The sequence below is a fragment of the Canis lupus genome, chromosome 36, assembly GCF_003254725.2.
Source record: "Canis lupus dingo isolate Sandy chromosome 36, ASM325472v2, whole genome shotgun sequence".
Classification (NCBI taxonomy): domain Eukaryota; kingdom Metazoa; phylum Chordata; class Mammalia; order Carnivora; family Canidae; genus Canis; species Canis lupus.
In genome coordinates this window covers 17,435,761-17,463,732 of record NC_064278.1, presented here as the reverse complement: position 1 = coordinate 17,463,732, position 27,972 = coordinate 17,435,761, and the positions used below count along the sequence as shown (strand labels likewise).

General features: G+C 40.1%; 1 protein-coding gene and 1 long non-coding RNA gene across 14 annotated transcripts in view; one reads left to right on the top strand and one right to left on the bottom strand.

The window, feature by feature from the left end:
• Positions 1 to 27,972, bottom strand: part of RAPGEF4 (Rap guanine nucleotide exchange factor 4) — a 283,291-nt gene that overhangs the window by 30,197 nt on the left and 225,122 nt on the right. For all 13 annotated transcript variants that reach the window (XM_025460193.3, XM_025460194.3, XM_049106225.1 and 10 more), the window contains 7 exons: positions 26,820 to 26,935; positions 21,039 to 21,127; positions 16,921 to 16,999; positions 3,904 to 4,054; positions 2,130 to 2,218; positions 1,390 to 1,420; positions 1,103 to 1,181 (listed from right to left, as the gene is read on the bottom strand). In XM_025460193.3, coding sequence (XP_025315978.1) covers positions 1,103 to 1,181; positions 1,390 to 1,420; positions 2,130 to 2,218; positions 3,904 to 4,054; positions 16,921 to 16,999; positions 21,039 to 21,127; positions 26,820 to 26,935 — 634 coding nt within the window. The remainder of the gene's footprint in view (positions 1 to 1,102; positions 1,182 to 1,389; positions 1,421 to 2,129; positions 2,219 to 3,903; positions 4,055 to 16,920; positions 17,000 to 21,038; positions 21,128 to 26,819; positions 26,936 to 27,972) is intronic.
• On the top strand, positions 268 to 27,555 carry LOC112668108 (uncharacterized). The gene is made up of 4 exons (XR_003141478.3): positions 268 to 406; positions 17,420 to 17,654; positions 23,149 to 23,338; positions 23,640 to 27,555. It is a non-coding gene; the product is annotated as an uncharacterized LOC112668108 (long non-coding RNA).

Genomic DNA, 27,972 nt, shown 5'->3' with positions numbered 1-27,972 from the left:
TTTAGATATCCTCCCAAATTTGTGCCATCTTCTCATTCTTACTATTGTACCTATTTGTAGTCATTTATGCCTATGCCTGCCCACTTCCAAAACTCCTGACGTTCGCATTGGTCTAATAGGTACACACATGGCTGCCATCTCCAATTCAAGAACCACAGCAGATATTTGTAAAAAACCCATACATAAGTGATGGGGAGCAAATGAAGTATGTTCAGGCCTGTTTGCTGGGTCTGCCCTTGCCTGTGAGTTTCTTTTTCATAATCCAGGAAGTGCTGTGAGGTAGGCTGATTGCTAGACTGCTGCTGTCTGGGGTGGTGGTGGGGAGCCAACAGTAATACCTCGGCAAACCGGAGTGCTGCTGCCTGGGGCATGAACACACGCTGACATTCCTGCTCACTGTTCACAGGTTTGTGTACTTTGGGGCTAGGCCACAGAACTTGGGCAGTAGTGAGCTCAGCAAACCCATATATGGTATGTATATGCTCATCTCTGAACACAAATCCTGGAAGCAATTCCAGCTACTGTAACTCTTGGGTTTAGAGGTGCTCCTAAATGACAAGATCCAGTTGTGGCTTAAAATGAAATTTTTATCATTAATTTTATTTTGGTTGTGAGTCTTTAGACTAAACTTGAACAATGAAATGGTGGTTGTCAGCATGTGCACCTTCTTTGTGGCTGTGAACACTTGTGGTCAGGCCAGAGCCCTTTCTTTGGGCAGGAGTCCTGCTCTGCAGATGGCCCTGGCACCTCCCCTCTGCATGGCATTGCAAAGTGCCAGCCATCTGCTTGCCAGCTCTTCCCAGAGGTGGGCAACCTTGACAACTACTTCCTGAGATAATCTTTCCTTCCTTCGGAGGAAGGTGGTAGGTAGTGAGGGAGAGGGAGAGTCAGGGAAGTGTGGACAAGCCTCTCCACTCCAGGCCCAGAGTTCGAGGATAAATAATTGGAAAGTAAAAGGGCATCTTCAAGCAAACCATCTGGAGTGCAAAGAGATAGTCCAAGAGAAGCTATTCTGTGGGTCCATGTGTTCCCGGGGGTGGGGGAGGGGATTTTATTGACTTTGAGTACTCTACACAACCATGGGTTGGAAGAGAATTCTTACCTTCATCAGAGCCGCGGATGGGCTGGCGCTTCTGGGCTCTCTCATCGCTTGTGTTGAACTGTTGCAAAAGAACTTTGTGCTGTAAAAATAACCACAGCAACCACCATTAAAGGGAGAATGACTGATGCACATTTGCAACTCAGAGGAAACACACTCGAGAAGCAGTCACAGGCAAGAAATGAGGAACATGTATGTATTTTGTATTCACAAACACATCACTTTTATAAACTGCACTGTAATATTTCTGGAGAACTACAATTAGAGAATCCCAATCCACTGTCACTTACCTTCTTTTGAGGAGCCTTTGCATCTTCTGAACTACGAGAAACAGAGAAAGCACATTATTTAATACCGTTGGTACTGTTATTCTGAATTACTTCATTGGTGTATAACTTAATTTTAAATTACAAAATGAAATGACAGCAATTCTTGAGGAGCAGTATGAGCCTCGTCATTTTAATACCAAGAGGACACACAAAGAGATCGGCTCTCATCCAAGGCAGACCCCTGCCAGAACAGATGTTGAAATCCAAGATGTCTAGCTGTCAAGGCCTTTCTAGAAGCATATATTCTTTACGGTAAGCTCAGAGCATAGTGTGTGAAACCTTCCATGTTTTCACTGAGGTGATGCAAACATTCACCAGCAACAGCTTTGGTGGCAGAAAGCACATTTTCCATAGAAGTAATTCCTCTTAAACTTTCTTTAAATACTACTGACTTTTTTATTACTGGATTCACTGCTTCAAACCAAAGGGACCTGAGTTTACTGAGTTGGACACCCTACAGGAGGATCTTTCTGCTGGTAGCCGTCCAGCACAGACGGCAACTGAGCAGAATGTCCCCTCTTTACCTGGCCTTATCCCACCACCCAGGCCCGAGGCCCCATCCACTCAAACCAGAACACTGTGTGGCTGCTGACAAACCAGGTTTCACCTTTTAGGGGTGAAGGAATTTTTGGAAAATGTTTTGACTGAGAGGCATGCACTTACTTGATGAAAACACACCCCAAAGCCAAGCCCTTCCTTACATTTGTTTGACAATCTTCTCTAACTCGGGCAGTTGCTCTTTGAGGGCAGTGATCATCCGGGCATCATCTGATACAGACACATAAAACTCCTGTAATTGGCAAAGGGCACAGGCTTTTAATAAGAATTGCAAAGGCACACAATTCTGTAAAGAGCAACAAAGATGGGTCCCTACGTCGTCCGCCTTACTAGCATCACCAGACCATGGTTTCATGACTGGAGACAAACAGGAGAAAGAAAATGTTACAATAGGTCTAAATTCAAAATTGCAAGTGAGAAAAGGTTTTGGAAATAGATTGTAGTGATGGTTGCCTAACATTGTGATTTAATTAATACCACTGAACTGTATACCTGAAGATAGTTAAAATGGCAAACTTTATAATATTTTACCACGATGAAAAAACTCAAAAACATTTTTTTAAATCGCAGATGAATTGTTCATATGATATTTATATGAAAGGCAATGTAATGCAGTGTTTTAGAAAGGAGCTCATACTTTAAGAACATTTTTTCACCTCAATATTTTTTCAGGGCATTTTTGACATTTATTTTGAAAATTATTTTAGCATTTGTTGCTTATTTAATGTTTCCCATTAGTTGTGGTTGATTATTGGTGGTAAAATGCAGGCATGGTCTTCAGTACTGTGCTGACATTATTCTGAGTCTGTATCAACTCAGGACTCTTTACTGACGTCCTTGGAATGATCCTGACCACCAGGCAGCAGCAGCTTGGAACCAGTGGCCTCCACAGCAGAAGGTGACAGCTGTGGCAATGTCAGCTTAACCACCGCTCTGGTTTATCTGCAAAACAGTCCTTATTCAACTGGTAGAAGCCAGGAGTCAATGTACGACACGAGCTACTATTATTCCTTAATATTTTCAAAATACTTCACTCCATAGCCTTGAGAGACACTCATGGTTCCCTTCCCTCCCTTTCCCACCTCTCTGCCGGCCAAATTATATGATTAAAAGAGAGAGAAGGGGTACTTTTCTTTTGGGTAATTCATTCTTGAACATATAGGCTGATAACGTTTGAAAGAGAAGCCTTTTGCCTACATAGAAGATCCTCATTGAAGTTTCGGAGGACAGAGTGAGTCATCAAGGACTTAATGCCAAGGCCAATGCTCCAATGTGGGGCTGGGAAGAAAAAGGGAAGTTCAGCTTAAAGCAGTGTTTATGACATAAATCATGTCCCTTTGGAACTACCTCATGGTCCTAGAAAGTCCTCAATCAAATGTTGTTTCACTCCACCCTAAAAGAGGTACTAATGGATCTAGTAATCCCACTTCTAGGAATGTAACCAAGGACAGACCTGCTTATGCAAAAATATTCACTGTACTATTATTTGAGGAATGCAAATACTGGAAGTGATGCAAATGTCCAACACTATTGAAAATAAGTGTATCTCTGGCAGAGCCACTCAAAAGTCATTAGGAACTTTTATTAGAATGACTGTACTGACACAGAAAAATCCTAATATAAAGTGGAAGAAGCAGCCCACAAAATGATGGGTACCATGTGATTACGACCACAGAAAATATGCAAAGAAAAACAGAGCAAATGAAAATACATTAAAACGCTACCAGTTATTGAATGAGAAAGGCTGGAGAGTGGATGATCTTGTTCTTTACTTCTCTCATAGTACCTTCCTGATGAACATGTTAACAAAGACTAGAATTTGCAATCATAGTCTTTCTGGGGAAGCTGCCGTGCTTTTGGGTAGTCCTGGTAACTGCAGGGCAGAGATATATTCTTGGAAGGGATGACTCCCCATACCTCTAGGAAAGCCACAGCCACGTCATCCTCTTGGAGGACGTCTCCGTACACGGCGGCCCACTGCAACACCAGGCGGATGACTCGCCTCTTATTGTTGAGAGCGTAATCCATTTTTTCTTGTTCTGTTCCTTGTGAAGGCTGCGCGTGGTAAGTGCCGCGGAGTTAAGGAAGACATGTGGTCATTTCACTGAGCTACTTGCAAAAGCAGAGGATGATAGATCCCAGTTTCAGAAAGACAGCCTTTTGGACTGATAGGATCCCTTCCTTGGCCCCTTAAGAAAGCCCTACATACATAAAGATTCTGGACCAAGTGCACAGAAACCCTGGTTCATGTCTGCTGACTTGGATAGGATTGTTGTCCAAGGAATAAAACTTGCACGGCTCCACTGGGACTTGGGTGTTGACAAGGGTTCCTACAGCATCTAGCTCTAGCTCTCGTCACACTCCCTGCCTGCCCTCCGCCTGGACTTTCACTTGTAGGGGAGGCAATGCTTCCGACTGTTGCTTGTCTCTCGGTGCCTTGCCATCCCTTTTTGGTTCCCACAATTCTGCACACATTTCTATAAAGCCACTCACTTCATTGTCTACATTTCAGCTAAACCCTTCTTTGTGGGCATCCAAAGTTCCACTGGAGCCGTGACCAATACCAAGAGTGCATGGGGAAAAGTAAGGATGGAGGAAGACAGGCTCACCTAGAGTTAGGAAGAGCAAAGGTTCCTGCTCTATGGATCTGGTGAGGTACTTAAATACACTATATCATAACTTCTTCTCCTGTCTAGAACCACAATTTAACTCATACTGGCTTTTTGTGCATTTATGGCTAGTCATCTTAACAAAACTATAAGCTTCTGGAGCAACTGGGATGATTTATTATTTGCCCTGTCTTCTGTACCATGCCTAGCACTGTGACTTTCAGCTACCGATTGTATTTATCCACTGATACAATAAATACTTAATTGAGTGCCTTACTGTGGGTCAGGTAAAGGCTTCTGCTCTGTTTACAATCATGTGTGTATTACAGTAGAGAGAATATATTATGTGATTGAGAAAGATTTTCGAGGAGACACACCATTCCTTTTCATTGATTTATAGTGGTTCATGCTGCAGACAATTAGTTCATGGAACCATTTCCTCTTTGTCACTTATGCTTAACCCCAGAGTACCTTAGTGAAGCTCTACTTTATCGTCTTGTGGTGAAAGCATCCTTCCCTTTCTACCAGTGAGCAAACTGACTGTAAAGGAGCACAAATGGCCAGGATCACATGGTGAGAGAGAGTATGTAGCTGGTTTTGACCAAGACTCCTCATTCCAGCTAGTTTTCTTTCCCAGTGTGTTCCCACAACACTCCTGTGCCTCATAGTCAGCTATAAGACCAGCTGTGCCTTAGCTTACGACCATGACTTAAAAGGCTCGGTAGAAAATCCTTGTGCCAGTGATGTGCTTGAGAGCCAAACCAGTAAAGGGCCTTTTCTAAAGGGACTATAAATAATCATGATCAAGGTAAATGACAGAACCTTAAAGCAAAGGTTTACTGCATGTAAATGGGTTGCAAAATGGCTTTCATAAATTGAGCACGGGATTCATAAAAAAGAAAATTGCTCAACTTGTATTGCTACAATTCTCTCTGAACTTACAATAAAAAAAAAAGGGGGTGGGGGAGAAAGATCACTTTATGTGAAAATTATTTCTTTTCTGATTAACCCTTAGGCCTCTTGCTTGTATGCACACATGATTTTTCTTTCCAAAGAACTGCAATGTGGGCACTACATTTTATCACTATTTTTATGGTACCAAGCAACACAGGCACCAAGTGAGTTATTCTTGACTGATTGAAAAACATGTACTGGTTTACCTAAGAGGCAGTAGAGAGAGGGAGAGAGAGAGATTGAGTCTTTTACTTGCATAGACTAAGTTGGTTGGAACTATCAAATTTGCTATCAAGTGCTAACTTTCCAGGTTGTCTTTTTAAAAAAATATTTCACTTATTTATTTTTAGAGAGAGAGAATGAGCAAGCGGGGGGAGGAGCAGAGGGGGTGTGGAGGGAGGGGAAAGAATCTCAAGCCAACTCCATGCTGAGCACAGAGCCTGACACAGGGCTTGATCTCAAGATTCTGAGATCATGACCTGAGACAAAACCAAGAGTCAGAGGCTTAACCGACTGAGCCACCCGGCACCCCTCCAGGTTATCTTGACTTGGATTCAGGAAGCAATGCAAACTCTTGTGACTTGGATACAATGATATCAGTTGCACACCTGTGGCTATTCTACAAGGCCTTAGGGGAGGATACTTAATTTACATTATCTCTGTGGGTCAGGACAAAGATTTTTCCCGACTTCTATGGAGGAAATCTGCTTTTTTTTCTACAATGAAAGATAGAACACATGATTGGAAGGATTAACATAAGAACGCTATAAATGTGTGTGGAGCTTTATGGTTTATAATAAATATGCTCAATGTGCTCATATGATCATATAATGCTCTCTATAAATATTTACAGACCAGAGAGAAGAGATCTGCCCGAGGTTGTTCAGTGAATAAATGGTAGGGCTTATAAATCCAGACATGGCTCTTTCCATAGTCATTCACACCCCTTCCCCCCCAGCCCCCGACAGTGACTATAGTGACTAGATGTTAGTGCTTGGGTTCATGAAATTATTGAGAATGATTACATCTGGGAAACAAAAATCATGATGAGAAAGAGATTTCTTCTTTTTCTTTTTTTTTTTTTTTTCCTTTTTTTCCCCCCCTGAGTTCTAAGTTTCCCAGAGTTGACAAGTACCTAAGTCAGAGCTGAGAGTCCTCTGCCTGAGCATCCTCTGCTTTAATGGGTAGCTCTACAGGCTCCCAGGAGCCAGCAATGACCAAATCCAGAGGGACTAGAATAAGGCTTGCTTTCTTTTCTCATGAAAGTTAAGTATTTTTACCTCTGGAAAAATAAAAGGAAGCACTGATTTGTTTCACAAAATCTCCTTTTCCCCTTACCGATGTTACTGGAGGTGGGGGTAATAGTACTTTTATAAGCTGAATCCATGCATATGCTCAAGGATTCTGTTCCTCCATAGGCAACATATTGTTCCATATCTGAACAGTCGGTTGAATCAGATTCTCAAGGAACACAGAGAAGACTTTTTGTAATTGATTCTACCTGAAATGGTTATAGATGAGGTGTTGGGGCATCTATTGATTTTCATAACACTTTCCCTAGGATTTTAAGAGATTTATGTGATTTATTTTTAGATTTTATATACCTCTTACAAAACAGTGGAGAGAGGGAAAAAACTATATTCCCTTTGGACAGCAGCCAAAGCTGTGTGTGTGTGTGAAGGACAACATCCCACCAGGGCCCTTGTCTCAATATGATGTAAAACAATGCAACCGAAAAAGAGTAACATTTCAAATATAGTTTGTTCATAAATTCAAACACATCAGGAAGGTTGCAGAAACCATCACCTTCTTTGGCTAGAACCAGAACAATGCATTAACCATTTGATGGAGAAAGTCTTAAATGGAATATAACCTCATCTCTTCTTGAGGACAAGTCATAATTTAGAAAGGATTGTCAATGGATACCACACACATAAGATACATTCCCCCCCCCCCATTAGATACTTTTAACAACACTATTTGGCTAACTGCTTAAGTGCAGTTAGCAGAGAATATAAAATACATCATAATCCAGTAATTTTTGTCAAATGACAAGGAAATACTTGTTTTAGTCAGGCCATGACAGTTGAGTTCAGGTAAGAAGCAATATGGCTCCTTGAACTTATGGCAAAAAAGACACAGAAAGATAACATGGTCTCATAAAGTGCTAGATAAAAGTCCTTAAGAGAATCTAGAATTATCCACTGAATTTTTATTTTAAATACAATTAAGAAGAGGCCTTAATGGTCAAAATGGCCAAAGTCATCATTGACACATTGAGTGGATTTCAGATGATTCACAGAATCTGTGAGTTGCAAAACCTTTTGATTGTATTTCTAACTCTACCATTTCAGAGGTAAGGAAACTGAGGAAGAGTTTAAGAGATTTTTCCAAATCTGTCAATGGAATTCTTAGGATTAGAACTCTTTCACCACTACTTTGTTTACCTGTTTATGTTGTCACATTTTGTCTGATATTAATATTTCTTTATGGGGCAGCCCAGGTGGCTCAGTGCTGCCTTCTGCCCAGGGTGTGATCCTGGAGTCCCGGGATTGAGTCCCGCATCGGGGTCCCTGTGTGGAGCCTGCTTCTCCCTCTGCCTGTGTCTCTGCCTCTCTCTCTCTGTATCATGAATAAATAGATAAAATCTTATTATGCTAAATGTATTATGCAGCAGAATTAGGTGACTTGATGTTTACTGGATAAGGGGAAAATCAGTCTGAGATGCAGAAATTGATCGCAAAAAAATCCTCAAAAGAAGACAAAGCACGTACAGAAAATTAAGCATTAATTGCTGCAGCTTGCTGACAATCTGATAGTCAGAAGGCATAGCATTTCTAATGTCCAAATTAGATCCTCTCTGCTATTGTTTCAACCAGTGCTTTTGTTCATTGCCTGCTGATTTAGAAAGCAGTGGCCTGGGGGTGACTGGCTTGCTCAGTAGGTGGAGCATCTGACTCTTGATCTCAGGGTAGTGAGTTCAAGGCCCATATTACGCATAGAGCTTACTTAAAAAAAAAAAAGGCAGTGACTCATCGCTATTAACCAAACATTTGAGAGGATTCAAATCCTCACTTGAGGTTTCTCTTGTTATGGTAATAAGATTTTTCACCATCTGGGAGCATTAAATCAGAAACCTTTAACAGCAGGAACTAGAAACAGAAAAGGCCTCAAATGTTTGTTGATTGACTGGTTACCTTAATTTAATTACACTGTTTGGAGTGCTATATGTAACACAATTTTCTAAACAAACAAACATCACAGCTCTTTAAAACCTTTGTCTAAATTATGTGAAATTCTGTTTTGTCGAGATGTCCAATACAGACCATGGATACATTCTAAGTAACTTCATATTCAATGACATCGAGTGGACAGAGTCCACACAAGTACCAAACATCAGGTGCATCTTTGAAACAGAATCTTTTAGTTACTGGGTATTTAACTTCTAGGAGCACGGACTTTCAGAATGACTAAATCTATTTTAAATTGGACCAGTTCCTTTGGCGTCACACAAACATGGCTGAGGACAAACTGGATCTGTTTTCAGTGAATCAGGTCTGAGGATCAGAAGCAGTGAAGGCCACAGTGAAGGCTACAGTCTTTCTATCCTGCCAACAGCAGGCTTAATATTCCATTGAGTCATTTTCCTCATGCCGGCTCTGCCGTTCAAACACTGTAATTATTTCATATATTTTTACCTAGTTATTATCTTACTCACCACAGGCACCTGTAATTTCTCTCTATTTTTTTTTTTTTTTTACTGCTCATTTACTTATTCTTAATTCAGCTAATAATGGTTCCATGTATTAAAATTATCATGGGGAAAGTAAGTGAAAACCTCCTAGGACGGAGAGGCAGCAGATTCATTACAGCCTACAACAGGGAATAAAATATTATGTATACTTTTTGCAGTAAGTACATGCTAATTATGCAGCTATTTATAAAACACTTATCAACATTCAAACTGATACTCTTCAATGTTGTTGTTTTTTAAGCCCTGCTTTGCATACAAGATCTCTGCTTGCAGCTGAAAACAAACTTTGGGGGTCATCTGCCCACTGATGAGACAAAGCTTTGGTATATTCTTTATATTATGCTGTATTCCTTTCATGATGGGTGCAATAATGTATTTATGTGGGGCACTATTTATATGGGGCTTTAAGGTTTACAATGTACTTTCACACATAGAGCCTCAATTGATCCTCACAACAGCCTAATGAACTGGGCAAGACAGGTATAATTACTCCTATTATACAGACGGGGTTCAGAAAGGTTAAGGATAATTGCCGAGTAATACACTTTTTAAGATGCAGGTCTTAAACACAGGCCTCCTGACTTCAGAGCTTGTGTTTTTCCCAATGTGTTATGGGGCGTCTTTACCACTCCGCTGCCCTTTGTGGAGCATCCCCACAACCTGAGAACTGAATCTATCCCTTCCTTCATGCAGCAGGTGCCTGGAAGGCAAGTTCTCGAAATTAGACCACGGCGGTTCACAACCAGGCTTCCCTACTTACAAACCGTGAGACCTTTGGTTGGTTAGTTGACTATTTAGAGCCTCAGTCTCTTCATCAGTAAACGTCATAGGATGGCTGTTAAGGATGAGATGAGGCAATATTGGTAAACCATGTAGAACAGTATCTGAGACATATTACGTGCTCTGCAGGAGTTAGTCACCATCATTATTATCGAGCCGCCCCTGGAGAAATAATGTTAAATCTTTAAAATGGGCGGTTTGGGAACTTTTCATAAGACCTGGCCTTTCTGGGTTTAACTGTGATGTTATTCCCACCACACAGCTGCTCCTGTTTGTATGAGCCTACAAACTTGGAGCTCACAGGACCGCTTTCTGTGCTGTCATTTCTCTTTATGTGCCTCCCATTTTCTTGCTCAGAAAAATTTGTTTCTCACTGATTTTCAGAGTTCTTTGCATTTTTAGAAGCCTCTAGTTCTTAGCTATTCTTTTTAGTCTTAATTCAGGGGCTAGTATTCACAGTAGACAATTAACTAGGATATGGACTAACAACCCACTGCTGGGTTCAGCCCACTACTGTTCTAACACTTACTAGCTATGTAACTAGGGGAAAATCGCCTATGTGTTCAGTCTCCTCCCTTCATGTAAAAAGAGTACACATCCCACGGTGTTGATATGAGGCTGAGAAAATGTAAATAAAATACTTTGTGGAATATCTGATAATATGGTCATTTTCTGAGGAAGAAGACACCATGGTCACAACATACCATCATCAAACCAAGTTTTCCTTATTGGAAATAGTCTCATGTTGCACATCTGCAGAAGTAAATTGCTCTCACAGCAACATATGGATTAAACACTTACAGAACCAAATGGGGGACTACAATGCTAAAATTTGGCTTCAAAAAAATTTAAGATAACAACTTTCCTTAGACATTTAAATAATCTTCCCTAAACACTTAGCTTAATCCAGAGAATAAGAACCTGATACTGTTTCGTAAATCATCAACAAGAAGAACAAATTTTGATAGAAGTTCCTCCTCGGAAACCCAAGTCAACTTATAAAGAGAACATCCCAGGTCAGTTTTACAGAGAATAAATGATGGAGGCTATGCCTTTTCAGTAGAGGAAGCTATTGTGTTTGCTTTGTCTCTGTATAAGGGATACAATATATGTAAAGGTAGTTTTAGCTAAAATTTAGTGGCAAATCTGTATCTATTTTTTCCTCTTTAAGAAATGAACTCTTTGCATTCCAAAAGCATAGAATTTATGTTGAATACTAAGCCATAAGAAATGAAGATACTAAGGAAAAATATTTGGCCAAGAGTATTGCTGTATTTACATTGTTATAAATTTAAATATAAGCCACTGATCACTTAAGATTCATTCAGCTGTAGTGACAATGTCCTGAATGACAAAGACTTCTATCTGTTGACATAACAAAGAATCCTTGACAAGGTAAGCATCAGGATTGGTACAAGTGCAACGATGCCATATTAGACCCATTTTTCTTTCTGATTCTCATGTATTTCAGCTTTATCATAGGACTTATTCCCTTGGTCACTACAGGAAGGTCAACACTGGCAATTGTGGCTATAAGCTTCCTGCTCTTTTTCTTAAAGGTCGAGAAAGCTTTTTACCCAAAAAACCCAGGAAGCCTCTGAATCTCAGCCTATTTTGGGCATGTGATACGAGAACAAACCATGGCCGAGGGCAGCCAATTACTGAGTAGCCAGACTGACCCACTGAGATGGCACTGATGATAACAACAATGCCCATTGCAACTAGAATTATTTAGTGTCACGTGGAGTTTTTCCAAACATTTGCCTGGATATGTGCAGTTTTAGCTCCATGTACCTTGATTTCTCCCACATGTAAAATGAAATAAATATCATAACGGTCCTTTTAATGCCTTATATGTGGGGGGCTGGGTGCTGGAAAGATAAAGTAAATGATGTGAAAATGCTCCAAATCAAGGATGTAGTTATTAAAATTCAAAATAACATTAATTTAGTTGTGATCACTTACTGAACTGAAATGCCTGCATGTATTTGTACAATAAAAATATGACAGAGTTTAATCATAAAATACAAAATTAAGACAATAAGGGAGCAATGTTGTAGTAAACATCAGAAGCATTCCTCACCTACTTTCAAAGTAAGGAAGTGACTGTATATGTGGGCAAAGATTTTTTTTAAAGATTTTATTTATTTTTTCATGAGAGACATAGAGAGAGGCAGAGACATAGGCAGAGGGAGAAACAGGCTCCCCACAGGGAGCCTGACACGGAACTTGATCCTAGGACTCCAGGATCACAACCTGAGCCAAAGGCAGATGCTCAACCACTGAGCCACCCAGGTGCCCCTATGTGGGCAAAGATTTAGGTGAGAGAATGTTGATTTATTCCATCTTGTTTGTTATAGGAAAAAGTTTTGGAAAAAAATGTAAATATCCAATAGGAAGAGGCTAAGAAAGTAAATTACGACATATCTACCATATAGTATTGTGAGTTAATGAAAATAAAAGCATATTTTTCTCATGCATCGGTGTGACTTTGTTGCCTAGCACTATATGACACATTGTGTTTGATAAGTGTTTATGGAATTAACTGAAATAAAGGATGTAGTTTCACTTATATATATAAACATACATATATACATCTGAAAAGATATCCACAACATACTATTAAGTGAAAAAGAACATACTACAAAAAAGCATATATAACATGATCTCAGTTATATAAGATACCTATATTTAGAAAAAAAGTGTGGAAAAGTTTTTAATCGTGGAGAAAGATATTCATAAAATATTTTTTAGTGACAAAGAATACAAAATTACTTACATATAACTCTGTTGTTATATTTAAAAATATACATCTACATGTAAAGAAAAAAGACTGGAAGGATACATACCAAAATGTTAATAAAGGTAATACCTGATAGGGTTATAGGTGGCTTTACTTTTCTTCTTAAAGACCAGTGGAAAACTGAACTAAATTTTAAGTGCAAATCTTAAAAGATTAAAGAAACTGTAGATGAAAAGTACAGAAATTGAACAAATATAATTTAAAAAACTCATTAGAAAGCACTTGTATTCATCAGGTGAAATCATGTTCCAAGCATATCTAATGAATAGAGATCTTCTCTCATTAGCACATAAAAGGCCTGAAATATTAATGTTAAACAGAGTCCTACCATCTTCCTCTGTGCTAAAAGCAAAATTGGAGGTGACATACAATGTGGATTAAGGACAGAAATAGGTGTCAGTGGCTCAGGGCTCAAATCTTTTCTGTGCTAGTAATTACCTTTCTCTGAGCAAATCATAATTTTTCATTATCCTCGTTTATTGATTTGGAAAAAGAGCAGTGAAAGTACCGACTTCTTCATAGGGCTGCTAGGCACAGTCATAGATATTAAGTACTTTGAAAACACTCAGCCAAAGCAACTCACTTTAAATGTGAGTGCTTTAATGGAATGGGGTTAAGTATTTTACTATCCCTTATCTCTTGATAATAATATGGGGGTTAACCCACTCACTCAGCTTTACATTATTTCTCCATGTCGCTTGTGTATGAGGTGTTAAGCAGTTTATGTGTATTTCTTGTTTTGTCTGCTCGTTACCTATTTCTCTATTTTCTATTTTTCTTCACAGGCAGTCTCTGGGGGACTGTCTGGTAAAGTGCTTTTCCTTCCTTTGACAAGATGTCAACAGTGACCAAAGGGCCAACTAGACCCTCCTTCCTAGGATGTAGGAATCAGGTGAGGGCCTATGGTGCTTGGAGCAGATTTGCCCCCCAAAAGCATGGTCTTTACTTGTTGCCCCAGAAGCCCCTTTTGAAAGTCTGGGCTCTTCTAGGACTCCTTCAATTCTTTGTGTGACTCCACATCTCTCTGATGAATTCCAATACTCCTTAACATAGTCACAGTTGGTTTATATTGCTAATGACCAAAAAAAAAAAACAAAAAAAAATAGCCTATATAAGAAGCCCATATAATGTGTTTCTAGAGAGAAAGGGAAACTAAAAATTGAGTCCTCAGCAAAATATAGAGGCACTTACATGATCTTCAGGGATTGAGTCCTTTCTGCTTGCATGCCTGCAACAGGGTGAACCCGTGGCATCCCTGGGATGCCCTCCCTAGGCATTACAGGACAGCAATTCTTCTTTTTTTTTTTTTTTTTCAGGACAGCAATTCTTGTTTGAGGCTCTCATTCCCAGTATCTAAGAACCAAACTATGTTTGTCCAATATGGTAGCCACAAGCCACATGTGGCTATTTAAATTTAAATCAATGAAAATTAAGTAAAATGACAAAATCAGTACCTCAGTCACAGTAGCAAATTTCAAAGCTAGTGGATACTAGTGTTGTACAGAAACAGAATATTTCTATGATCGTAAAAAATTCTACTGAATGCTTCATTTATTTGGTTTCAGTAAGTTAGGCCTACTTTGCTTTTAATCAACTGAGACACAGATACACATTTATCATGCAATACATTGTCAAGAAATGTTCTTATATCCTAAAGGATAAACTCATAAATAATTTGTGAAGAAAAAAAGTGACACTCCAGGCTTGAAATCCTACAACCTGGACCAGTCCTGACTCTACCACTTGCCTTGAGATGTGTTTTGAGTCCCAGAATCCTCATTGGTAAAACAGAGCTAATACTAACCCAATAGACACCTGTGAGGATAAAGTGGTATAATATGGGTCAATGCTGTTAGCAAGGTGCCTGACACATAGAGAGTTGATTCAAAATACAGCAACAAACAGGATCTAACTTCTCACAGGACAAAGTATGAAGGAAGTGATCTGAGGGCACTAGGTAGTTTCAATGACACCCAGCCATCCTGGATTCCCTCTATCTACTGAGGAAACAATCAGGATCGGATATCACAGGCCTCCACCCATTCCACTGTTCACTTTCCCGGCTTCTTCTCCTCCTCCCACTACCATTTTTCCCTATACCTCCCCATCTGGACACAGCATGGATTTTCCCTGTAAGAGCCTCTATTTTAAAAACAGAGATCGGGGATCCCTGGGTGGCGCCTGCCTTTGGCCCAGGGCGCGATCCTGGAGACCCGGGATCGAATCCCACGTCCGGCTCCCGGTGCATGGAGCCTGCTTCTCCCTCTGCCTGTGTCTCTGCCTCTCTCTCTCTGTGTGACTATCATAAATAAATAAAAATTAAAAAAACAAAAAACAAACAAACAAAAAAAACCAGAGATCTGGGGATCCTTGGGTGGCTCAGCAGTTTAGCACCTGCCTTTGGCCCAGGGCACGATCCTGGAGCCCCGGGATCGAGTTCCACGTCGGGCTCCTGGCATGGAGCCTGCTTCTCCCTCTTCCTGTGTCTCTGTCTCTCTCTGTCTCTCTCTCCCTCTATCTTAAATAAATAAATCTTAAAAAAATAAAAATAAAAACAGAGATCAATGACATAAATGTTCTCAATCACCTCTAAAGAATAAGCTAAAAAATGAAGAAATCAGAATTTGCAAAAAAATAAAATAAAATAAAAATAGAAGCCTGAACTTGGGGTTTCTAGTTGTACAGATGGTATGATGTGGCCCGCTATACTCCCTCATTCTTCTTTGTATTTTGTTTGCCTTAACCTTATCAACATGTTAACTGTTGGGAAAAAAAAAAGTAAGTCAGTGGTGGTTTTGATTTTTTCCTTCTTAACAGGTCTCAAAGGTCTACTATTAACGATTCCCATCCATGGAGTTAAAAGAGCAGAGAGAGATCCAGAAGGTGTTAACTTTACTTGAGAAAAGCTGAACATAAGCCAGAAAGAATATATAATGTATGTGAGTCTCATTAAGCTGTCATTACTTGGAAAGATAGTTTCTAGGCAAATAAACACCCAAATCTCACTCTTGCAGTTCCTTCTGAATAACACATTCAACTCAAATCTCCCATCCTCACACATTCTGTTGACTTCAAAGAGAATTATGAGTGAACAAGAAAATGAGAATCAGGTAGGGCAATTATAATTCTGAAAAAGAAAAACATGCAACATTGATTGGGTTGCTCAGAGAAAAAGAAAGCCATTCTCCTTCAATATATTTAACTACTCAAAAAGCCAAAGTGTTCGGGGGTCTGAATTTTTGTTGCTTTAAAAATAAAGCAGAATTGGGAAACATACTTTCACACGACCCCCAAAGTTGAGGGTGTAACTTGATAACATTCACCATTTTTATTCAACTTAATTTTCTGAATGCTCTCTCTCTACCAGATACCCTGTACCAACTGGTCAATTCAACAGATTATTGGAAAGCTGTGCCCCCAAAGCTCAGTGCTTAGGCTGCCCAGGGGAACTGCTATTAGAGTTCCAAGTTTTGTGTGACTTTAGTCAATTTGATAATAATAAAACTAGCAGTGAAGGAATACATTTTGTATCTAGAGGAGAGGATGGACTAGGACAAATGTGAAAGAAAAGCTACTCCATGAGGATAACCTATATTTATGCACAAAGGGATTAATACTGGGGCTCGGAGGAAGAACCCAAGTGGGCCACAGGCCATGCTGCTGGATATCCTGCAGAGCCACAAAGTCTGTCTCGAAGGTTAGGGAACTAACTGGCCCTACTAATACTCTCTAATAATACTCTTCTCCATAACTTTCTTTAGTCTACCTCCCAAGTATGTATCACCTTCCTGAGGTAACTTGGCTCTCATTTCTCTACACAGGTAATGGGGAGGAGATCCTTAAATGTGGTATGACAAGAACTGTTAGAGAGGGCTGGAGTCTACACCAACTGTGGGAGTTTCAGTTTAACAAAGGTGGAGGGCATGACCTTGGCTGGGCCATGACTTACCTTCAGAAAATGAAATGAGATAATGACTATCTAGTCATGTGGGGTGTCTTCAAGGGAATAGAGACTTCAAACAACAAAAGGATATTGGGCCACCAGGGCTGGGCAAAGCTGGGTATTTGGCATAAAAACACAGTGCATCATAACAAAGTCGTTTAAAACGGAATCTGCAGGGGGGAAAAAAGCAAAGCGGAAAAAGAAATTAGGTTTTTGCAGAAATCTTGAGCAAGAGTATCTTATTCATTTGTTCTTGGTCAATGGATCTTATCCATTGGCTTGGGAGATTGTGGTTTTACTGTACAGAGAGGCACTGCATATGAAAATAATAATGTTCACAGAGCTTGAGATCAAAACTCAATTTCTTAAGGCAGTGAACAAATAGTATTTTTGAAAGAGCCTGGTTTTACAAATAGCACTGGTCACCTCAGCCACAATGTATATTAAAAAATACACAGAATTAAAGAGCTACCCATGGGCAGCTCCACGTGTGCAGAATTAACACATGGTCATTTCTTTGTCTGCATTACACCCTATGACTTTTGTCAACATCTGTTTTCCTTTATGTCGTTTCCACCCTTTATTTCCAGAGGGAGCAATGAAAGATGAGAGGAGATGGAATTCTAGAAGAAGGAGGTGATAAGACCAGAAAGTTGGTGAGAGACACAAAAGCAGGACAAGATAAAAAGGACAAGATAAAGGACAAGATAAAGGCTACGGGCAGTGACTGAAGCAAAACAATACAAAACAAAACAAAAGCTCTCTGGTACATGAAGATGGTGGCTGAGGTTTGTGAAACGCATGGACCTTTTCAAATAGAAAATGGTAAGAAATGTGAACGTTTTAATTGAATCTATTAGATTTCCAACATCTATGTTTTAAATTAACTTCTATTTAAAAAATTGAGATATAACTGATATGTAACATTGTGTACGTTTAAGGTGTACAATGTGTTGGTGTGATATATTTATATATGACAGTACGATGGCCATGCTAGCATTTGCTAACACCTCTATCAAGTCACATGATGCCATTATACTTATTTACAGATAAGTGATGAGTAGAAACCTACACGGTCATCACTTGGTATTATCAGTTCATTGAGTCCCATTATTCAGTCCCAGGGAAGAAGCAGAGAAGGTGTTAGACAAGCTGTATGGAACTTTTCCCCTGAAGTACAAAAGGATTTTGGCTCTGTCTAAGTTTAACCCAGGGGTCACTTTTATAAACTTTATATATTCTGGAGATGGGGGTAATTCTTGCTTATAAGAATCCCCAAAGAACTATGCTATATAGTAGTTTAAATTTTGCTAAAGCAGGGATTTGAGTGGGGACTAGCATAGTAACCACCTAGCACCACATTTCAATGTGGCTTTCTTGTTCTCTACTCATAGGCAGTTACCTCTTGAGAACTGACTTAGAAAATCACTTCCTACTAGAAAATAATTTTCTCAAGTCACTCAATGACTAATGCTGATCACAGAAGTAAAAAGTTTAGGAAATTGATAGATCTGAGGCAGAAAACAGATGTTTTGGTAAATTAAGAGAATGCACTGTCAGACCCAGGGGTGTTTATTTCTATGACAAAAACCAGTTTCGCTGTCAACTCTGACATTTCTCACTGTATTATAAACCCAGAAATGCCAAGGTCTCCCTCTCTACTTCTTTATCCATGTTTCATGTACCTATACTAGTTACTTTTAGTGCCCAGGATGAATTGTGTAGAAAATTCATATTTTTTATTATGAGACAGACACTGATAGATTCTTTATCTCCAACACATGAACATTACTTGTGAGAAAAACAGAATCAGAAAAATTGCAGAGAATGAAGTTCAATATTAAATTATGATGCAAACCTAGTTCTAACAGTAAAAATGGAAGGATTTGGAATCATATTCCACATGCCAGCCACAGAATGCACTGATTTCTAGGCTTCGATTTTTGAAGAAGCAATAATCTAGTCTCCACCTCTTTCAGAGGCGACTTTAAAAGGAAGGATATATTTGTCCTTCATTGGTAGTAAAGCTCTTACAGATCTTTCCTTAGATGCCATAGTCTCTCGTGTACCAGAATCTTCCTTTTCAGGCAATATTCACTTTACAGAATATGCTGTTTCTTGTGCTAGGCAATCACACATTCTGGGCAAATATTAATCAGAGGGGAAAGATCTGTTATATTTTTCTGAACCCAGGTTCTAGAAATTTGGTTTATTTGGGGTGATGTATGCCTCCTAGAAGCAAGGACTCCCCTTCTAATGGGTCCATTGAGGGTTTTCTTTCTCGAGTTTTTTTTTTTTTTTTTTTTTTTAGCACATTCTTTTGCTCAGACATCTTCAACCATTCCCCAACGCTTACTTAGCTTTGCACTTAAGACCCTGTAAGACCTGTAGTCAAATCCTTAGACCTTACCTTCCTCCTCCCACTTATATATATGATTGTCTGGCAGAACCAGACTAAATGGTCTTCCTTACCCATTTCTAGGTCAATACTCATCTTGTCTTTCAGTATGGAAGGCTTTGTCCCCAGTCTTTAGTTACTAGCCCCAGCCTTCCTGCAGGGTCACTTTAAAGGCTATATTCTCCATGACACTTTGCCTGGTCCCCTCAGCTAGTCCCTTCCTGAAGTACTGACCACATTCTGCCTTACGTTCAAGTTATTTGCACATCCCTGTATGTCCTTTAGCAGGTAATAAACTTCCTGAGGACAGGAGAGTAGCTTTTTGGTTCCACGTTGTCTAATCCAGAGTATCCAGCTTTGTGTCTGCCCAACAGGATACTAAACAAATATTGAACCAAAAATGACTGCCCTGGCCTCACAGATTCTGGCTTTTATATGTACCACTCCCCAATTAATTTGCTACATGAAAACAAATCTCAGATAATCTATAAAATGAGAGGCTAGAATGAAGAGATAAAATAAGAAGTAAATCAGCAGCAAGATACTTTTCAGCGGTATATAATAATAATGATGGCTTTACCTTAAGTATATCACAAAGGTGATGGAACTGGGCTTTGAACTATCACTAAATATTTGAGATAAATCTTTGAGCTTCTTTTAGTGATAAAATGTTTATCTATGGGCTCAGTGTGCTTAAAATATTAACCTATCATTCTGAGACATCCAGTAACATAGGATTTTTTTTTAAGTTGAATAATGCTCTCCAAAATCATGTGTGAGATAGTAACTGAAATGGAGAACAATGTCATAACTCTGAATATGTAGTTTAGTGGTGAAATTCATCTCATTCATCCTCAGATCTCTGTGTCTTAGTCTAAAGGACTGGTTCACCGTAAGGCATTATTATGAGTTGAATTTCCCCCGCCCCCAAAAAGCTATGTTGAAATTGTAACCTGCAATACCCAAGAATGTGATCTTACTTGGAAATAGGGTCTTTGCAGATGTAAGCTAAGAAGAGGTCATTACTGTAGGCCTAATTCAATATGACTGGTATCCTTTCTAAAAAGGGGACATTTGGACACAGAGGCAGATGTACAGAGGGGAGACGATGGGAAGAGGCAGGAAACGCCATGTGAATATGAAGGCAGAGATCAAAGGGATTGCATCTACAGAACAAGGACTGCCAAAGATTGCTGGCAAACCACCAGAAGCTAGGAAAAGTGGCATGGAGCAGATTGTTCCTCACAGCCCTCAGAAGGAGCCAATTCTTCTGTCACCTTGATCCTGGCCTTTTAGCCTCGGGCACTGCCAGACGATAAACTGCTATTGTTTAAACCATCCAGTTTGTTATGGCAGCCCAAGGCACACGTGGTGGTGCTCAGTTTACCCCGGGGGGCAGCCTACGTTCCACAGCCGAAGGAGCTACAAGGCAGACAGAACCATATTACTCTCAGCTGGAACAAGGTTGTGCTTTTTATGCAGACAGCTTCAAATCCTTCATAGAAATAGGTAGGATTTAAATTATGACTGAATGGACGTCCATGGAAGGCTGGCTCTTCCTATTATGTATGAACAAGACTGCGCCATCTACAAAGGAAAGCCAGAACTGGAGTGGGCAGAGGAGGGTCGGAAGGATTGCTTCCTGACTTGGCCACACAGGAATGCTCTTCTACTGTTAATACATATAACCCCCCTCTGAAACTGGCTACACACTGAGAATAAATTCGGGGTTTTTTGTTTTTTTTTTTTTTTTTTTTTAAACAGTGCCCTGCATAGATTTAATGGGCAGATGAAACTTTCTTGGTGTTTACCTGTTGCTTCATTTAAAGCCGGTTCAAGACGTATTGTTTCTAGAAAATGCTCTAAAATTTTTTCAGGTGTTCCTGACATCACAGTATACCTGGATAAGAAATAAAAATATCATTAGTTTTTCAAAAGTGGGCAAATCATAAATGAATAGCTTTTTACATATCTAAGGTAAGGGTTTTGTGTTTTCTATTTTATTTGGTTTTCATGTATTTATTCATGTATTGAGTCTCAGAGAACCGTAATGACTTAACTTATGGCCCGTATTCTCCTCATGGTAAGAGACATCATGTACCTTGCCAAAGCCACACGGGAAGGCAGTGAAAAATAAAAAAAACCCACAAATTGAAGTAGTTCCTAAAACATTATTCTTTTTTCCCTACATGGAACTAAACAAAACTTGGAAAGTGACTCTCGTAGGCTGGGAACTGAGAAACTTCAGCTTTGCTCCGAAGGGAATGGAAAGGAACATGTAAATCACAGGGCACTTCAGGTCAGGCAGGGGGAGACGGTAAGGGGAAGTGACAGTAAACTGGGTTATCCATATATGGGTTATTCGTAGCAAAGTCTCAGTCTCACATTGGATTCCCCTGCCTATTTCTGGAATACTCTGTCTTTCCCAACTGTACACTGGTATGTGCTTTGGAAATACAGCTAAGAATAAAACAAGAGAAGAGAAAACAAAACCCCAAACACTGATGAGCAAACAAGCTCCAGTAGCATCTGACTAGGAAATAAATCAATGGTAGAAAAATCCATAGAATTTATTTTAACGTCAAATACTGTAATTTGGGGGTGGGAGTGTCAATCATTATTTCAGAAGATCCATCCATGGGTTTCATAAGTCCGCAGGACAGAATTTATTTTTTTAAACTGAATGTGGGTTATTTCAAAGTCCTATTAAAGATGGCAACAAAACAGTGAATGAAAACAACAGGCAAAATCCATTAAGATGATCTGATTGATTCTACTCTAAAACTCAGACTTTGTGTTTCTGCTCGGAATTTCACTTAAAGGAAAATGACAGGAAGAAAAACAACAATGAAAATAAAACTCCCTTATGTTCAGAGAGCAGTGGTATAATTTGGCTCCAGGAGAACCCAGATTTCTTTGCCTCCTCATCAACACCCTCTCCCTGCGTGCTTGAGACCTTGCAGGAAATGTGTTCAGATTCCAGGAATATCTGCAACGTAGTAATTCTCAGGGTCTTTACCTCCTGCCCAAAGGAGTATAGAAGAGGCAATCCAACATATAGCCATGTGCACAAGCAAACACAGGCTGAGTGGAACAAGCCTGGGACTGAACAAAGTAGCAAATGCAGGCTCCCTGGAAGGTAGGGTGATCATTACAATGATTATCTGGATTCTCTGTGTGCTTGGGAGTGTGTGTGTGTGCACTCAGGACCAGAAAGAAGCTGAAGCGTTACATCTTTGAGGAAACCTGGCTCTGGAGCCTAGAGGAGGAAAGGGGAATAGAAAAATAAATAATCTATTTTAATCTAAAAAAATATCACTCCTTTCTCAAAATAAATGAGGTGAAAGACAGGATTTTTTCCTCTGGTAGGCAATGGCTATTTGAGGAAAGCAGCGGGTATATCTATAATGACCTTGAACACATAAATGAAGAAAGTGGCTGAGGTCATTCAATAATTTCTGAAATTCATGATTCTTGGGTAGTGCTCTCCAGACGAGCTGAAGATGAGAAGCAGCTGACTACATTAATAAGGAAGCGGGTTGGAGAGGGCATTGGCATCTGTTGAGTGTTTACTACGCCCCCAACAGCCAGGTGGGCACTGAACGATGTCCTGCTTATTCCTGCCACTTAAATATTATCTTCATTCTGCAGAGAGAGAAACTGCTCGGCAAGGGGAGGCTGGAGACCCATGGTCACAGAGTTCCTAAGTGCCAGGTCTCTGCTGAGCCTGGTCTGGCTTTGGAGCACAGGTGTGTGTGTCGTGGTGCTGAGTACCAGGACGCTCGGGGTGGAGGCTATGTCTAGGTACCTGCATGTGTGCAGCTCATTCTGAACGGGAACTTGTCTGCTTCTGAAAACAAGTTTTATTTAAGTAAGAGTAAAAAGACATTGCATAAAACACCCGTTGCTTCTATTTCGCAGGGCGCTGGGTGGCTGTTGCTAGGAGGCTGCAAGCTCTACCACTGGCTATATAATGGATACACCAGTTTGAAATCTGTTCCCTCCTCAAAAGTTTAATTCTGCCTAACATTCTGCTGTTCTTGGTTTGGGCATCCCTTGGCTAGAGTGTAATGTCTGGCCAAAATGAATGAAGACTGGAGGACAAGCCAAGGTAGGAAACTATCACCTCTTTAGGGAGAAGCGACATCTCTAACTCTGCCCACCTGGTTAGTCTCCCACACCAAGGGGATCTCGGTTTTGCTACCAGAGGCTCCCCCTAGTGGTACAGCTGCTGCAAGTGCCTTAGCCCATCCCCTCCGGCCCAGCACCGCAGAGGGCAGAGCAGGTGCTGAACTCTCTTGGGGCAGGGATCCCTCACCAGGGAGGGCCCGGGAGCTTCTGGCCAGACGTAACCATCTGTGATCCTGCAGCTCGGGACTTGGCTGAAACATCACGTTATTGCTTTGTTTCAGGCTGGACACTGCCAGACGCCCTCTGCCTGACCTCTCTTTAAAAGAGGGACTTGAACACCAGACAGCATGGCTCTTTCAGTTTATTGCATGAAGGATCTACTCCGGTCCAAGTTAAAGAGAACCCCAATTGGTTACATTATCCAAGCTGTGGGCTCTTAAGCTCGTGACAGAAAAATCTTTTCCCAACGCCAAGTCTGGAAATGAGGACACTTCTTTCTGCACCTCGGACAACAATATAAGATGGGGAGGGAGGAGAGCCCAAAAGAGACTATCTTCCTGCAAACAGGATGGAGCTGAGCAGTTAGGTGGTTGACAGTCTAAAGAAAAAGCAACACAGTAACTAAAACAGGAATAGTCACTTCAAAAATCTCTTTCTGGGCACTTGGATGGCTCAGTGGTTGAGTGTCTGCCTTTGGCTCAGGTCGTGATCCCGGGGTCCTGGGATTGAGTCCCACATCAAGCTCCCTGTCGGGGGCCTGCTTCTCCCTCTGCCTATATTTCTGCCTCTCTGTGTGTCTCTCATGAATAAATAAGTAAAATATTTAAGAAAATCTTTCTGTCCTACTAAAATCACATAGCCACAGGGCAGAAGATATCCAAAATGGTAAATGTTTGAAAGCCTCATCGTGAGAGCCTTTATTCATCACAAGAAACATGTCCTGTTATTGATATTTTAATATCACACTGCGAGATGAGTGGCTTGGGCAGTCAGGCAGTTTTGAAAGTTTTAAAATGTATACATAAAGAACTGTTCTGGATTTCTCAGGGGAAAAGTGAATCAGAAAAATGAAACATTATTAGGAGCACCAATGTGGTGACCTTCTTTGAGCTCAAAAAGGATGATTTCTGAAAAGACAGAGGCCCTTGAAGTTCCCAAATTTTAAGTCCACCCTTAGACATCATTGTTGGCATATTATCAAAGTTATCCAGAACATCAGGTCAAAATTCATTTACATGGAGCCCCCTTTAAACTCTGGTGTGGCTTCAGAAAACTTAACATGGGAAACAACCCCTTGAGAGAATGGCTTTTTCCTCTTTAGGGTGCTGATCTTGCCTAGTGCATTATTTTGTGCTGACTGATATTTCTTAAATGGTTTGCTGTGAACATGCACACGTTTTTGAATTATATAAGAAATCTGGACTGGTCTACAGAACACAAAAAAGGAGATATAACGGAAATCAGATCCAGGCCTAAAATAAATTGAATACATGGGCTTCTCCTCTTCTGTTCCCTTTAGTTTGAGTTCATAAAAAAAAAAATCTATATTTGGAAGGCGCTCTGAATGGACTATGTTGTAACAAGCAAATGCTTTTGATCATTCCCCCATGGTATGAGAAGGTGAAGGAAGCGGGCCTCCAGGGGACTTCTTGGTCAAATGTTTCAAGGGTACGGAGAATTTTTAAGGCTCACTTTTTCTGGTAGCAAAATTTTCCTGAGACATCTGAGGCATTATTAAAGAATGCAGATTACCACCAAAAGATGGTCTGGATGTATTTAAGCACACTGAAGAAAATCAATGGGGAGGGGCCTAACCTTCACATAAAAAAATGTTTTCATTTTTATCTTCTGTGGGCTGAAAGGATGACTGTTGAAAACATTTGTGTAAGAACATTTTTAAGAATGGATGGTAGTGAAAAAAAAAAAAAGAATGAGTTCTGGATGGCAATTTATAGGTCTATAAGTGAAAAAGATAGTTTTTCATATTATCTGTTTTATGTCAGCCCTTTTGAAATATATTGGTCTGCAATGGTTGCGTGAGAGTGTTGAGGATACAGTATTTACATCATGTACTTTGCTATTGTAAGCTTCATGCCCGAAAGCACAAAAGCACTGAAGTTGTCAAGCTAGACCTGATGCCAGCTCTACCACTACAAGCCCTGTAACCTTGGGCAAGTAACTTGCTTCTCTGAGACTAAGCTTTTCCCATCCGTTAAAAGGGGTTTGTTGTAAGGATTAAATAAAACATGCAAAATATATTATGGCTATTCAATAATATTCTATTTTTTCCCACCTTCTTTGAAAATATGTTGATTCATCCAGATGAAAATGCCTGAGCGTTGGGCTTTTAGTCTAAACAGTAAAAATTGGGATCCCTGGGTGGCGCAGCGGTTTGGCGCCTGCCTTTGGCCCAGGGCGCGATCCTGGAGACCCAGGATCGAATCCCACGTCAGGCTCCCGGTGCATGGAGCCTGCTTCTCCCTCTGCCTGTGTCTCTGCCTCTCTCTCTCTGTGTGTGTGACTATCATAAATAAATAAAAATTAAAAAAAAATAGTAAACAGTAAAAATTCATCAGTTACTGTGAGTAGCCTGATTAAAGGGAACACCCCATTTTTGTGGCAAACAAAAGAAAATTACTTAGGAGGCATTCTTTTTCAGCATGTTATTTGGTGACACTGTCTTTAGCTACAGAATTGGTGTTTCTATTATTCCAAGATTGAAGATTAATCTTTACTTTAAAAACAAGATTCCGCAATCTTCTACAATTTCTTAAAGCTACATTTCCTTGTTCTCCTGTCTTACTATTCAAGTGTTGGTACATTTGATGGGGAAAAAAGCCTCATGTGAGAAGTTGCAACAAAAGATGGGACTGAACACAGACATCTGAAAAAGGGATCAAGTTCGACAGGGAACCTGAGAGATGGGAAGCAAATATCCTTTTGATGTTAGCAGGATTGAGTATGGATAAGGCCAAATGGATGCTTCTGGGCTACAATCAACAGACTGTCTTATATTTGAAGTCTGCGTTTCCGGCAAAGATGCTCATTCTGATAAGATGAAAACACTTCTCGGGAAATCCTACACAGGAAATTCAAATACCAGAGGTTCTCATCACCTCGGGGCCTACCTATCCTTTGCGCTGCCTGGCATTCCTATTTCCATTGTTCTTCCCGTCTTAGTGTTCCAAAGCTATTACAGTTGAATACCGTATATAGAGAGCGTCTGTAGAGAAGGAGAACAGTCTCCTCTGAATTAACTCCAGGCAGCACCAAGCTCAACGCAGTGCCAGAAATGGATACATTATCCTCCACAAGATGTGTGATTAGTCAATAGAGAGAAAAAAAAGTCACACACACTGCCGTCTTCCACAAAAAAGGAGAGCATGCTATTGTAGAAATGATGATACCATGTGAAAAGGTTAATCATAGTCTGGCAATTGCAGTGTTGGATGCAAACCTACTTTTGCTGAGGCTGTGAGTTTCCTTGATTAGAAGCCCTGTTCCCTGCTGGGACCTTCTCCAGCACCAAGACATCTTGGTCATGTTCTTTAAGTCTGACTGTATTCGCCTCAACGTCCTGCAAATACAAATTACACCACATACAGATGCTGCTGTTTTCTCAGACAATGAAAAAAATTTCAAATGCTTCAGAAACTCATTTGGTGCTTGTGATGCTAATTGTTGCATCTACAAATTAAGTCATTTTCAAAGTCAGGGCTGGAATGGTCAGAGAGAGGACCAGATGAGGTTTGAGGCATGTGGTTTTAAAACTCTTTTACCCCAGATTCAGAAAAACAGCCAAGTAGAGAGGAGTGTGGTTGTGCTCTGAGAAACCTTTAAAAGAGGGGGCATAGCGGGAAGACGGGGAGCAAGTGCCTTATCCTGACAAAAATATGTGGCAGGTTTCTTCATTTTGATTTTCTTCTGAGGGTGTGTCATTTTCATAGGTGTGTACCTTTTCTCTCTCATCAAAAGGCTCTGTTTATTTCTTTTAAAGATCTGTTTGAAATGTATTAAAAACATTTTTCAGTTATTTTGGATAATTTTATAAATTGTATCAATAATGATCCTAATCTGATTCTTTCAGCGAATTATTTTTGGCTGAGTTGGAAATTTTGTGTGTATCAACTTCAAAGAGCGACTAAAGTTTACCTCTAAATTTCAATGTCATTTAAACAATTAAATTAAAAATCTTAATGTGCTTTTTTCTCATCATTTGGTCCCCACTTTAAAAGAGATCAGTTAAGAGCCAAGTCAAATTCCATGAGGCATTTTTCTCTATATTCTTCAATGGTATAATTCCAATTTAACTCTCCTTGCATTAAGAGATTGCATTCCTAAGACAAACTGTGTTGTCAGAAATTTTGCCACCAAAGGCAAATGCTTAAGGCTGTGTGTGAACAGGTGTTCATATATTAGGAATGGAGAAAGACATTGTAAATCATCATGAAGTAATGCCAAGCATATCAGAAAGCACAGAAACTGCATTTAGGACTTCAGGGTAGGACAGAAAAGGTACTAAGGCTGGGAGAGGCAGAGAAGGGAGTCTGCTCTGTGAGCCAGCAAGGAGGGAAAGAGCAAAGTGATCCTTGAGGGAACCATCTCTCAGGGTGA